Raw genomic sequence first — 14,134 nt, forward strand, 5'->3', positions numbered from 1 at the left:
TTGTTTTATTAAGTGTATTGTTGACCCATAGTGGTTGCAGTACATGCGTTTCCATGAAAATGTTTGTCAGGCCCGGGCCCAGTTGCATAAAACATAATTTCTCCTTGCCTAAGGGAATTGGAGCGTTGCATAGAATCCCTCAAACAGTTTCCTTAGGTAAGGGCATACTTAAATGGTTTTATGGTAGTTTGAAGGCATGTACTGTATGGCAGAAATTGTTTGGGTACCATGGAGACAACCTGATTCACTGACAAAGTCTCAGAGATTGCGTTTTTTGGGAGGGAGATTAAACTAGAACTTCTACATTCAATACAGGAAAAATAAATTGATTCAGAAGATAAAACATTTATTTTAGTAACTTTTTTCTCAACTTCTATTAATTTATAGAGTAGGTAGCTTGTTTGCCAGCTAGCTTTGTAGCCATGGATTGTGCACCTTCCATTGTTTAGCTAAGTAGCAAGCTAGCTAGTTGATGTTTTCCTTTTGTAACCAGAGGATATTAAAACAATATTCACCTCCACAAATATGAACGTGGCCTGGGGTGTCAGAAGACTGATTTATATCTTCCTCTTATTCACAATGTGGCTGCAATGTCTTGTGTGAGGTGGGCAAAGATATAGATTTAATATAATAGTGTATGGGACGGTGCGATAATCAGGGTCCCAAGCTAAAAGTCACGTTGGTGGTTTCTGGTCAGGCACGGTCAGAGATGCCTACTTTACTTAAAATAATAATGGTCCCTCAATGTTCCGATCAGACCAGAGTTTTTCCTGACAAAATAACCTGACCAGAAAACACTAGGACCTGGTCAGGACCTCAATGGTTACAGTGTGCACTCGATTTTTATCCTACCATACATAGAATTAAGAATGATTGACTAATTCTATCTTCTATTCATAATACCAGGGAGAAAGGAGAAAAATCAGTAGACACTGCGGCCCTCGAGGACAAATTGAGACGGGACACAAGAACCCTGTGTTATTGTACTGGTCGCATTGGTCCCATCACTTCTTCGCCGCCTTGGGTGCATTGGGTGTGTTGAATTTGAAAAATATAATGTCTCCGTCCTCCACGATGTAGTTCCTGCCCAGCTGCCTGTACTTCCCAGCAGCCTATGGGACAAATCAAACCAGAAAAACTTTATTTACATTATACAAAGTAATTTATCAAGTTAATGTCACGTGCACAAGTACAGTTAAATGCCTTTCTTGTAAACTCTAAACCCAACAATGCAGTGATCAATATCAATGTAGTAGTAAGAAATAAGGTAGAACAAACACACACATACATACAGGGTCAGTTCCAATACCATACTTACAATGTGCAGGGAAACTGGAGCGATATAGGTAGATATGTATATGGGTAAGGTGACTAGGCATCAGGATGTATGATAGAGTAGCAGCAGTGTAAATTAATATTTGAGTGTGTATAGTCAGTATAAAAATGTGTGTGACTGTTGTGTGTTGGAGTGTCAGTGTGCATGAGTGTGTAGAGTCCTGTGAGTGTGCATAGAAATAAATACAAGGGCGCCTACTTCACGACTAAGCATGTGTGTGGACCATTAAGTCCTTAGTGACTTGGACCCTGAGGAACTTGAAGCTCTCGACCCGCTCCACTGCAGCCCTGTCGATGTGGATGGGGGCGTGCTTGCGCTCGAGTCAGAATAACATTTGTTGTTGATGAAGAGGCACACCTCTCCCCCTATCAATTTTCCTGAATCTACTGTCCTGTCCACTCTGTGGAGAGGAGAATTCATCGAGTTGGATAGCCATGGGGGGAATCTTGTTCAAAAGCAATGTTTCAGAAAAGTAGAGAATATTGCAGTTACAAGAGTCTCGTTGGTAGCAAATCCATGATCAAAGGTCATTCATTTTATTATCAAGTGACTGTACATTGGCCAACAGAATAGAGGGAAGAGGTGGCCGCTTTTCCCTTCGCCTTAAATCTCACCAGGATTCCCCCTCTGTAAAGCCGACGTTTCCTCTTGGATACCCGGAAAATTGGGGTGGAATTACATTAAGAGCCCACGGCAGATGAGTCGAAGTTGAAGCCGGAATTGGGCTAAGTAACTGCTGATATGATGTTCAAAAGTTATTGTCGGTTATAAGAAATGATAACAGATACACTTCGTGAAAATAAAGGAAAGATAAATGCCAATAGTCACAAAATAGCAAAGTTGGGTCAGAGCTCGCAAAACAGAGGCCATCCAGTACAGCGCCATCTTTATCAGATGGTCTTATCCAGATAAGATCAGACAAAAAAAACTTTTGATAAGTACTTATGGCATGCCATCACACACACCCATGACAGTAAATCTCTCAGCCTCAGACAAGTACACACACCTTGACAGCATTCTCGGTGCCCTCTTCTTTGAAGTCCTGGAACTTCATGACCTCTGCCATGATGAAACCTTTCTCAAAGTCGGTGTGGATCTTCCCTGCCGCCTGGGGCGCCTTGCTGCCTTTCTGTAAGACAGAGGAGTAATACATAACGCTTTGATAGTCACACCCACACCTCATTGGGGGAGAGAGATAACCAAACTGTGTGTCTCTTACCCTGACAGTCCACGCTCTAACTTCGTCTGGTCCCGCTGTGAAGAAATATTCCAACTGCAGAGCTGCATAGCCCGTCTTAATGATCTTAGTCAGTACACTGCAATACACACACATGTACAGTTATTAAGTTAACCGCTTGCAATAGCATAAAATGTGTTCATTGTGTGTTTGATCTGTCCGTGTGTGTACCTCTGAGTCTTCGCCTCCTCACAGTATTTGTCCTTCTCCTCGTCGGTCATGTCCTGTAGTTTGGCCTCAAGACCTCCACTCACTGGTATGACCATAGCTCCTGGGTCATGGGCATCGACCCACTCCTTAATCTTAATCAGCCTGGGAGAATTAAGAGAAAACAATCTTATGTATATACATAGAGAAAAGATCCTCTACATTAGAAAAACAAAGTTGATTTTTGATTGAAGTTGCTCTTTAATAAACCAAACATTCAGGGTTTTTTGCGCATACAAAAGTGTCAGTGTTTATTTTGCACAAAATAAAGTTCAGACCCTCAACAAGTAGCAGTTCAGCTTTTCAGATAATAGTTACCAGGCATCACAACCCAAATAACATAAGATTTAGAAAGCAGGGAATAAGGAATTAAGAAAGAGAACCCACTGACCACTTGTTCTTTTTCCTGATGTAGTCCTTCTCTGAGAGGTTGACCAGGTAGATCATGGGTTTGGATGTGAGGAACAGGTATTTGTTCAGCACATCTATCTGCATAAACACACACACTGGGTTAGATGTGTGTGCTGGTATACAGGCCCCTGCAACTAATGGTACTCTGCTATCTCTCTTGTGAGCACACACACATAGTCGTACCTCCTTCTCGTTCCAGTCATTGTAGAAGCGGACATGTTTCTTCTCCTCCGAAATCCAGTTCTTTACCTTCAACATGATGTCCTGAGTGAGGGACGAGGGAAGAAGGGAACGAGAGAAGGGAATGAAAGGAGAGAACATGAGTAAACAAATGCTGAATTCTGATTTTATCCGTGACCCCCTTCTCCCTAGGCACGCCTGTGGGTCTCAAACAATCTATGAGGGGGCATGGAAAAGTGTTTCAAGCGCTTGAGTCAAGCACACACACACAGCTTCAGACCTCAGTCTCAGACCCAATAGGGCACTCATCAACCACCCCACACATACTCTACTCACGTATTCAGGTTTGAGTTTCTTGTCTCCACCTCTGACAGCGGTCTTCTCCAACTTATCTATGATTGGTCCAAGAGACTCCTCATCCTTCAGCCGTAGCTCCTCATGGATTATCTCAATGTCCCTCACTGGGTCCACATTACCCTCCACATGGATGATGTCCTCATCCTCAAACGCACCTACACACAGAAACACACATTTATGTCCAGGATACGCAATGATGCTAGACTTCACAAAGCTACTAAAATAGGAATTGAGTATATTGTTGTTGTTCATGCACATCTGAACCGTGCTAGCATTGAGTAGGTGTTGAGTGCCCCATTGATTAGAATGGAAGCTTCCCATGCTTGCAGTTTTAATGCGAAATGTACACCAGGATTACAGTGTGTGTTTGAGTGTATGTGTTTCTGCGAGTGTGTGTTAAACTCACGTGTCATGTGGAAGATGCCATCGCAGGCACTAATGTGAGACAGGAAGGCGTTGCCCAGTCCTTGTCCAGCGTGAGCTCCTTTCACCAGCCCAGCTATGTCCACCACATTCAGAAACGCTGGGACTTTACTGTCCAATGTGAAAGAGATGGAGAAGTTACACACACACAAAAACTTGATGTACAGAGCGTTTACTCATACACACATTTCCAAGGCTTGTGGAAGGTGCAGAAGTAGTTGTAACGTTCTACATGAATGGGCACTCTGCTCACAAACACAACCCTACCTGAGGGGCTTGTGGAAGGTGCAGAGGTAGTCATAGCGTTCGTCAGGGATGGGTACTCTGCTCTCGTTGGGGTCGATGGTGCAGAAGGGAAAATTCTCTGCTGCGGCCTGGCTCTTGGTCAGCACATTGAAGAATGTTGACTTCCTGTAGACAAAAATTACAAGACAAAGTTTGTCACTATTCTACAGCCCAAGACATCTGCATGGTAAGGTCTTCTGAACAACCAAAGCAGATACTGTTGTCTGATTTACACTGTAGTGACATGCAGCCAGCACAGTACAGGTTGGGTTGGCCCTAGGGTTGCAAAGGGTCGGAAACATTCCTGTAAATTTCCTGAATTATTCCGGAAATTGTCCATGGGAAGTTAAGCCTGGGAATGTGGGGAATTTTAACTACATCATCTCCACCCCTCAACCAGCATTCCACAAGAGCACAGACACAAGGGACAACAGACCCACCGGTCTCTACATTGCAGATGAGCTGAAGGCAGTCATCAATGACCTTGGACCACAGAAGGTATTTGCACTGGTGACAGACAATGCTGCGAACATGAAGGCTGCTTGGTCTAAAGTGGAGGAGTCCTACCCTCACATCACACCTATTGGCTGTGCTGCTCATGCATTGAATCTGCTCCTCACGGACATCATGGCACTGAAAACAATGGATACACTCTACAAGAGAGCCAAGGAAATGATTAGGTATGTGAAGGGTCAGCAGGTTAAAGCAGCAACCTACCACACCAAGAATAGTGAGAAGAATAAGAGCACCACATTGAAGCTGCCCAGCAACACCCGTTGGGGTGGTGTTGTCATCATGTTTGACAGTCTCCTGAAGGGGAAGGAGTCTCTCCAAGAAATGGCCACATCACAGTCTGCCGATATGGACAGCCCTATCAAGAGGAACCTCCTGGATGATGTATTTTGGGAGAGAGTGGTAAGCAGCCTGAAACTCCTGAAACCGATAGCAGTAGCCATTGCACGGATTGAGGGAGACGATGCCATTCTGTCTGATGTTCAGACTGCTTGCAGATGTAAGAGAAGAAATCCGTACTGCCCTGCCCACTTCACTGTTGCTCCAAGCAGAGGAAACGGCAGATCTGAAATACATCAAAAAGCATGAAGACTTCTGCCAAGTATGCTGGCAAGAGCATCCTGTCTGGTGCAGAGATGAACAAGGCCTATGGTGTCATCACTACCGTGTCTCGCCACCTTGGCCTGGATGAGAGCAAGGTTCTTGGCAGTCTGGCGAAGTACACTTCCAAGCAAGCGCTTTGGGATGGAGATGCAATTTGGCAGTCGTGACAACATATCTCATCAGCCACCTGGTGGAAGGGACGTTGTGAATCCGAGGCTCTTTCCCCTGTTGCCTCCATCATCCTCCAAATCCCACCAACATCAGCCGCCTCAGAGTGCAACTGGTCATTTTTTGGGAACACACACACCAAATCAGCTGGGCTAGATCATCTGGACCCTCTCTAAAATTATCTGCAGCAATTGTTGCAACCCCTATTACTAGCCTGTTCAACCTCTCTTTCATATCGTCTGATATCCCCAAAGATTGGAAAGCTGCCGTGGTCATCCCCCTCTTCAAAGGGGGAGACACCCTAGACCCAAACTGTTACAGACCTATATCTATCCTACCCAGCCTTTCTAAGGTCTTCGAAAGCCAAGTTAAACAGATTACCGACCATTTCGAATCCCACCATACCTTCTCCGCTATGCAATCTGGTTTCCGAGCTGGTCATGGGTGCACCTCAGCCATGCTCAAGGTCCTAAACGATATCATAACCGCCATCGATAAAAGACAATACTGTGCAGCCGTATTCGTCGAACTGGCCAAGGCTTTCGACTCATTCAATCACCACATTCTTATCAGCAGACTCAACAGCCTTGGTTTCTCAAATGACTGCCTCGCCTGGTTCACCAACTACTTCTCAGACAGAGTTCAGTGTCAAATCGGAGGGCCTGTTGTCCGGACCTCTGGCAGTCTCTATGGGGGTGCCACAGGGTTCAAATCTTGGGCCGACTCTCTTCTCTGTAAACATCAATGATGTCGCTCTTGCTGCTGGTGATTCTCTGATCCACCTCTACGCAGATGACACCATTCTGTATACTTCTGGCCCTTCTTTGGACACTGTTAACTAACCTCCAGATGAGCTTCAATGCCATACAACTCTCCTTCCGTGGCCTCCAACTGCTCTTAAATGCAAGTAAAACTACATGCATGCTCTTCAACCGATCGCTGCCCACACCTGCCCGCCCATCCAGCGTCACTACTCTGGACGGTTCTGACTTAAAATATGTGGACAACAACAAATACCTAGGTGTCTGATTAGACTGTAAACTCTCCTTCCAGACTCACATTAAGCCTCTCCAATCCAAAATTAAATCTAGAATCGGCTTCCTATTTCGCAACAAAGCATCCTTCACTCATGCTGACAAACATACCCTTGTAAAACTGACTATCCTACCGATCCTTGACTTCGGCGATGTAATTTACAAAATAGCCTCCAACACTCTACTCAGCAAATTGGATGCAGTTTATCACAGTGCCATCTGTTTTGTCACCAAAGCCCCATATACTACCCACCACTGCTACCTGTATGCTCTCGTTGGCTGGCCCTCGCTTCATGTTCGCCGCCAAACCTACTGGCTCCAGGCCATCTGTAAGTCTTTGCTAAGTAAAGCCCCGCCTTATCTTAGCTCACTGGTCACCATAGCAGCACCCACCCGTAGCACAAGCTCCAGCAGGTATATTTCACTTGTCACCCCCAATGCCAATTCCTCCTTCGGCCACCTTTCCTTCCAGTTCTCTGCTGCCAATGACTGGAACGAACTGCAAAAATCACTGAAGCCTCATATCTCCCTCACTAGATTTAAGCACCAGCTATCAGAGCAGCTCACAGATCACTGCACCTGTACATAGCCCATCTGTAAATAGCCAATCCAACTACCTCATCCCCATACTGTTATTTATTTTGCTCCTTTGCACCCCAGTATCTCAACTTGCACATTCATCTTCTGCACATCTATCACTCCAGTGTTTAATTTCTAAATTATTATTATTTCGACACTATGGCCTATTTATTGCCTTACCTCCTTACTTAGTTTGCACACACTGTATATAGACTTTTCTATTGTGCTATTGACTGTACGTTTGTTTATTCCATGTCTAACTCTGTGTTGTTGTTTGTGTAGCACTGCTTTGCTTTACCTTGGCCAGGTTGCAGTTGTAAATGACAACTTGTTCTCAACTGGCCTACCTGGTTAAATAAAGGTGAAAAAAACAAAATAAATTAAAAGCACGCAACAGGTCAACAGACCAATACAAGGGTTGAAAAATTGGTGGCCATCCGGGCAAATTTGAGGCTTTTTGAGCCTGACAACGAGCCAACCTCAACAAGGTTGGAAAGTGACAGTGAAGAGGCCTCAGTCTGATGTTCAATAGGTGGACATTGAGGAGGTCCAGGGAGAAGACATGGAAGCCTGAGAGGAAAACCAAAGCTTTAATTTCCAGACTGTCATTTTACAGATGTATGTTGAAAATGTTTTTGGGAGATGTGATGGATCATTGGGGATAATTCAATATTCCCTTCCTTTTGTTGTTCAGTGAAATCATCCCATGTGAAGAGTCAATTCATTTAATTAAAGTTCAATTCATAAGTAACTAGTTTCTTTTATTTCTATTGGAAGGATTTAATCATTTGCAATTATGTCTACTTATGATGTGGTAAAAGGTTTATGTTTCTGTCTCCATATGATATGGTAAATATATCCAATGCAAAAAACATCTACATTTAAATGGTATTAATATTAATTTGCATATATTTCCGTTAATTCCCATACTTAGTCCCCTCATGTATACCCTGTTTACCCACAACTGCGTGGCCAAACACGACTCCAACACCATCATTAAGTTTGCTGATGACACAACAGTGGTAGGCCTGATCCCTGACAACGATGAGACGGCCTATAGGGAGGAGGTCAGAGAACTGGTAGTGTGGCGCCTGGACAACAACCTCTCCCTCAATGTGAGCAAGACAAAGGAGCTGATCGTGGACTACAGGAAAAGGTGGGCCACACAGGCCCCCATTAACATCGACGGGGCTGTAGTGGAGCGGGTGGAGAGTTAAGTTCCTTGTTGTCCACATCACCAACGAACTATCACGGTCCAAAGATAGCAAGACAGTCGTGAAGATCCCCAGATCCTCACAAGGTTCTACAGCTGCACCATCGAGAGCATCCTGACCGGTTGCATCACCGCCTGGTATGACAACTGCTCGGCATCTGACAGTAAGGTGCTTCAGAGGGTAGTGCGAACGGCCCAGTACACAGTACATCACTGAGGCCAAGCTTCCTGCCATCCAGGACCTATAGCGGTGTCAGAGGAAAGCCCATAAAATTGTCAGACTAAAGTCACCCAAGTTATAGACTTTCTCTGCTACCGCATGGCAAGTCTAGGACCAAAAGGCTCCTCAACAGCTACTCGCTGTTTGTTTGTTACCTATTCATAGTCACTTTGCCCCCACCTACATGTACAGATTACCTCAACTAGCCCCACACTGACTCGGTGCCCCCTGTATATAGCCTCATTATTGTAATTCTTAACGCATAACTTTTTATTCTAACAATTTTTTTTGTTACCTACTTGGTAAATATTTTCTTCTTCTTGAACTGCACTGTTGGTTAAGGGCTTGTAAGTAAGCATTTCACAGTAAAGTCCGCACTTGTTGTATTCGGCGCATGTGGCAAATAAAGTTAGATTTGATATTCCCATAGAAAGTCTCCACCTCTGAATATTCCCCAAAATGTGCAATCCTATTTGGCCCTATAGTTTAAATCATGCTAATGATTCTCCAACACCCTACCTTCACAACTATGGGAAACGACTAAATTGTAGTCATGTCCATACCCAACATTCGGCAATCCCACGATCCCAATCTTCAAAGACGTCCCGAAGCGTCCAATCAGCGGTGGTTGTTTTGGTCCTTCTCCCTTCTTTGGAGGCATCTGCAACAGCAACAAAACATTTAGCAACAGAAATTAAACACTTCAATTATGGGTCATGCTAAATATCAACATTACATTTTTACATGGCTGACAACTCTATCAGACTCAGCTCTCACACCCCAGGGGTCAATTTCGGAAACCGTGTGCATATTGTTCCCTTTTACTCTGTCAACAACCTGTCACTAGTTTTTGTACTGATTACAATGGTTTACTACACTAGCAAGGCTGGGTTTGCAATGCCACACAGTTGCCTTGAATTAGACCCCATCGTGTGTAGTTGCGTCTGGAATACTGCTGGCAAAGAATACAGACAGCAATCTATACCCTGCGATGACTTATCACATAGCTACCTAGCTAACAGTCATTTATCTCGGATAACTTCCCGGTTTCATATCGCTGGCTCAACGCCTAGCTAGCTACTCAAGTTCACACAAACAACAACCTAATTTGAAAAGACAGACGTGCCAGTTGGCACAGGTAACCAACTGCATAGCTAGAAGACAGCTAACTAGCAAACAGGCTAAAACACATGTGGAGAAGCTAGCTAGCTAGGAACGGTCCCATTCATTCTGCTTGTCAGCATGCTACCTAGCCAACTAGCTAGCTATGTCAAGTAACGTTATTGTTTACTAAAATACAACGAAACATATCGCAAAGACGAATATATAACCTAACGAGCTATATGTTCATATCACCTTGATTTCGGTCTATTTTTGGTCGGCTATCTACGAAAAAAGATTTGGTTGGAATTTTTTCACACTGCCCCACATCTAGCGAAACTAGAAAAGGGTCGTCACTAGTTACCACAGTCACGAAGTCATAACCCCTTCTAATTGTTCAATTAATTTCCTTAAAATGTGATTTTCAACCTAACCTTAGCAGTGTGGTTAACCTTATGCCTAAAATTAAGACCAAAAATACATTTTTTGTTTTCATTCTTTTTTTTACAATATGACCAATTTTGACTTTGTAGCTGTGCTATATAGTGAAACCCTAGAAAAGAGACAGCATATCGGAAGTGTTTTGCGTCTCAGCATTCTCATTGGACGAAACCCTAACACCTAAAGCGAAAAACGGAGAGAAACGTCTACACGTTTGCAGTATGACGTAATTGATTCAACATCGATCAGCCCGCTTGGTGGCGGTAATGCAATATAATATTGGATGCCAAATCTCCGTTAAACCCCAACGAAGAAGATCAGCCCTAGCGGTTTCCACCATTGACACATAAACGAGGTCAGATATACCTAATCTATTTCACTTGCTTTGGCAACTTAAACATGTTTCCCATGCCAATAAACCCCTTTCAATTGAATTGATCATTTTGAGGAGATGGGGAAATGGGAGTGAATGGCGCTAGCTCAGAAACCCAACATTAGCTTAGCAACCGTGTGACGTGGCATGACAACGTGAACGCGATTGGTCAACAGTCTGTTGGGTGGGGCGTTAAACGTTCCCCCATTAATTGACCAATGACATTCCTATCTCTTCCTTTCTCTAATATTAAATTAAATTCTAAAGGCTTTATTGGCATAGGAAACAAATGTTTACATTGCCAAAGCAAGTGAAATAGACAAACAAAAGTGAAATAAACAAAAAATGAACAGTAAACAGTCACAAAAGTTTAAAAGGTATAGAGACATGTCAAATGTCATATTATGGCTATGTACAGTGTTGTAACGATGTGCAAATAGTTACATTACAAAAGGGAAAATCAATAAACTATATCTGACAAGGCTTTCTGAAGGTTTCGGTGCCTAAAAACGGTTCATTCATCGGAGCGTCATTGTCCGTTCACAATGAACACTAGGGACATCTGCTGGTCAACGATAAATAGCAGCGTGTGATTATCAGATTGACATTTTCTATCTCCACTGTTTTATCAGAACTCCGTTTTGCATCGGTAAATTATTGGCCTTAGTAGCCTAAAATCAGTTGGAATACCAGATTCGCATTTTACATAATGCTTCCCTTTTTGTCTTCAAGTTTACTATACTGAACAAAAATATAAACGCAACATGCAACAATTTCTAATATTTTACTGAGTTACAGGTCATATGAGGAAATCAGTCAATTGAAATAAATGAATTGTGCCCTAATCTATGGATTTCATGACTGGGATACAGATATGCATCTGTTGGTCACAGATACCTTTAAAAAAGGCTGAGGTGGGGATCAGAAAACCAGTCAGTATGTGGTGTGACCTCATGTGGTCAGATGACACAGATGCTACACTACAGGACGGTTTTGCTAGCATAGACTGGAATATGTTCCAGGATTCATCCAATGGCATTAAGGAATACACCACCTCAGTCATCGGCGTCATCAATAAGTGCATCGATGATGATGTCCCCACAGTGACTGTACGTACATATCCCAACCAGAAGCCATGGATTACAGGCAACATCCGCATCGAGCTAAAGGCTAGTGCTGCTGCTTTCAAGGAGCAGGAGACTAATCCAGACGCTTATAAGAAATCCCGCTATGCCCTCAGACAAACCATCAAGCGTCAATACAGGATTAAGATTGAATCCTACTACACCGGCTCTGACGCTCGTCGGACGTGGCAGGGCTTGAAAACTATTACGGACTACAAAGGGAAACCCAGACACGAGCTGCCCAGTGACACGAGCCTACCAGACGAGTGAAATTCCTTTTATGCTCGCTTCGAGGCAAGCAACACTGAAGCATGCACGAGAGCACCAGCTGTTCTGTATGACTGTGGATGACTGTGTGATAACGCTTTCGGTAGCCGTTGAGAACAAAACCTTTAAACAGGTCAACATTCACAAAGCTGCTGGGCCAGATGGATTACCAGGATGTGTATTGCGAGCACGCGCTGACCAACTAGCAAGTGTCTTCACTGACATTTTCAACCTTTCCCTGACTGAGTCTGTAATACCTACCTGTTTCAAGCAGACCACCATAGTCCCTGTGCCCAAGGAAGCGAAGGTAACCTGCCTAAATGATTACCGCCCCGTGGCACTCACGTCGGTAGTCATGAAGTGCTTTGAAAGGCTGTTCATGGCTCACATCAACAGCATTCTCCCAGACACCCTAGACCCACTCCAATATGCATACCACCCCAACAGATCCACAGATGATGCAATCGCACTCCACACTGCCCTTTCTTACCTGGACAAAAGGAACGCCTATGTGAGAATGCTGTTCATTGACTACAGCTCAGCGTTCAACACCATAGTGCCCACGAAGCTCATCACTAAGCTAAGAACTCTGGGACTAAACACCTCCCTCTGCAACTGGATCCTGGACTTCCTGATGGGCCGCCCCCAGGTAGTAGGTGAAGGCAACAAAATGTCTGCCACGCTGATCCTTAACACTGGGGCCCCACATGGGTGTGTACTTAGTCCCCTCCTGTATTTCCTGTTCACCCACGACTACATGGCCAAACACGACTCCAACACCATCATTAAGTTTGCTGACGACACAACAGTGGTAGGCCTGATCACCGACAACGGCCTATAGGGAGGAGGTCAGAGAACTGGCAGTGTGGTGCCAGGACAACAAACTCTCCCTAAATGTGAGCAAGACAAAGGAGCTGATCGTGGACTACAGGAAAAGGTGGGCCGCACAGGCCCCCATTAACATCGGCGGGGCTGTAGTGGAGCGGGTTGATTGTTAAGTTCCTTGGTGTCCACATCACCAACAAACTATCATGGTCCAAACATACCAAGACAGTCGTGAAGAGGGCACCACAAAACCTTTTCCCCCTCAGGAGACTGAAAAGATTTGTCATGGGTCCCGAGATCCTCAAATGTTCTACAGCTGCACCATTGAGAGCATCCTGACCGGTTGCATCACCGCCTGGTATGGCAACTGCTCGGCATCTGACCGTAAGGTGCTACAGAGGGTAGTGCGAATGGCCCAGTACATTATTGGGGCCAAGCTTCCTGCCATCCAGGTCCTATATAATAGGCGGTGTCAGAGGAAAGCCCATAAAATTGTCAGAGACTCCAGTCACCCAAGTTATAGACTGTTTTCTCTGCTACCGCACGGCAAGCCGTACCAGAGCGCCAAGTCTAGTACCAAAAGGCTCCTCAACAGCTTCTACCCCCAAGCCATAAGACTGCTGAACAATTCATAAAATTGCCACCGGACAATTTACATTGTACACTGCTGCTACTCGCTGTTTGTTTGTTACCTATGCATAGTCACTTCGCCCCACCTACATGTACAGATTACCTCAACTAGCCTGTACCCCCACACACTGACTTGGTACCAGTGCCCCATGTATATAGCCTCGTTATTGTAATTCTTATTGTTTTACTTTTTATTTTGGTCTACTTGGTACATTTTTTCTTCCTCTTGAACTACACTGTTGCTTAAGGGCTTGTAAGTAAGCATTTCACGGTGAAGTCTACACTTGTTGTATTTGGTGCATGTGACAAATAAAGTTTGATTTGATTTTGATCTGATGCAGCGCGAAACATTTCCTTTACATAGATTTGATCAGGCTGTTGATTGTGGCCTGTGGAATGTTGGCCCACTCCTCTTCAATTTCTGTGCAAAGTTGCTGGATATTGGCGGGAACTTGAACACGCTGTTGTACACGTTGATCCAGAGCATCCCAAACATGCTCAATGGGTGAAATGTCTGCTGAGTATGCAAGCCATGGAAGAAATGGGACATTTTAAGCTTCCAGGAATTGTGTACAGATAGATCCTTGGCACATGGGGCCGGGCATCA

The 14,134-nt window shown here is 44.3% G+C and overlaps 1 protein-coding gene across 1 annotated transcript; it reads right to left on the reverse strand.

Moving 5' to 3' along the window:
* Positions 1-10,201, reverse strand: ola1 (Obg-like ATPase 1). Its single transcript, NM_001165356.1, is given in 11 exon segments — positions 1-1,112; positions 2,343-2,465; positions 2,556-2,652; positions 2,745-2,885; positions 3,172-3,269; positions 3,375-3,455; positions 3,708-3,883; positions 4,135-4,262; positions 4,419-4,562; positions 9,330-9,427; positions 10,123-10,201. Coding segments are annotated over 10 exon segments (1,194 nt in total). The 5' UTR covers positions 10,123-10,201; the 3' UTR covers positions 1-1,004.
* Between the last annotated feature and the right edge of the window lie 3,933 nt (positions 10,202-14,134).

The sequence above is a fragment of the Salmo salar genome, chromosome ssa17 (genome assembly GCF_905237065.1).
Source record: "Salmo salar chromosome ssa17, Ssal_v3.1, whole genome shotgun sequence".
NCBI lineage: Eukaryota > Metazoa > Chordata > Actinopteri > Salmoniformes > Salmonidae > Salmo > Salmo salar.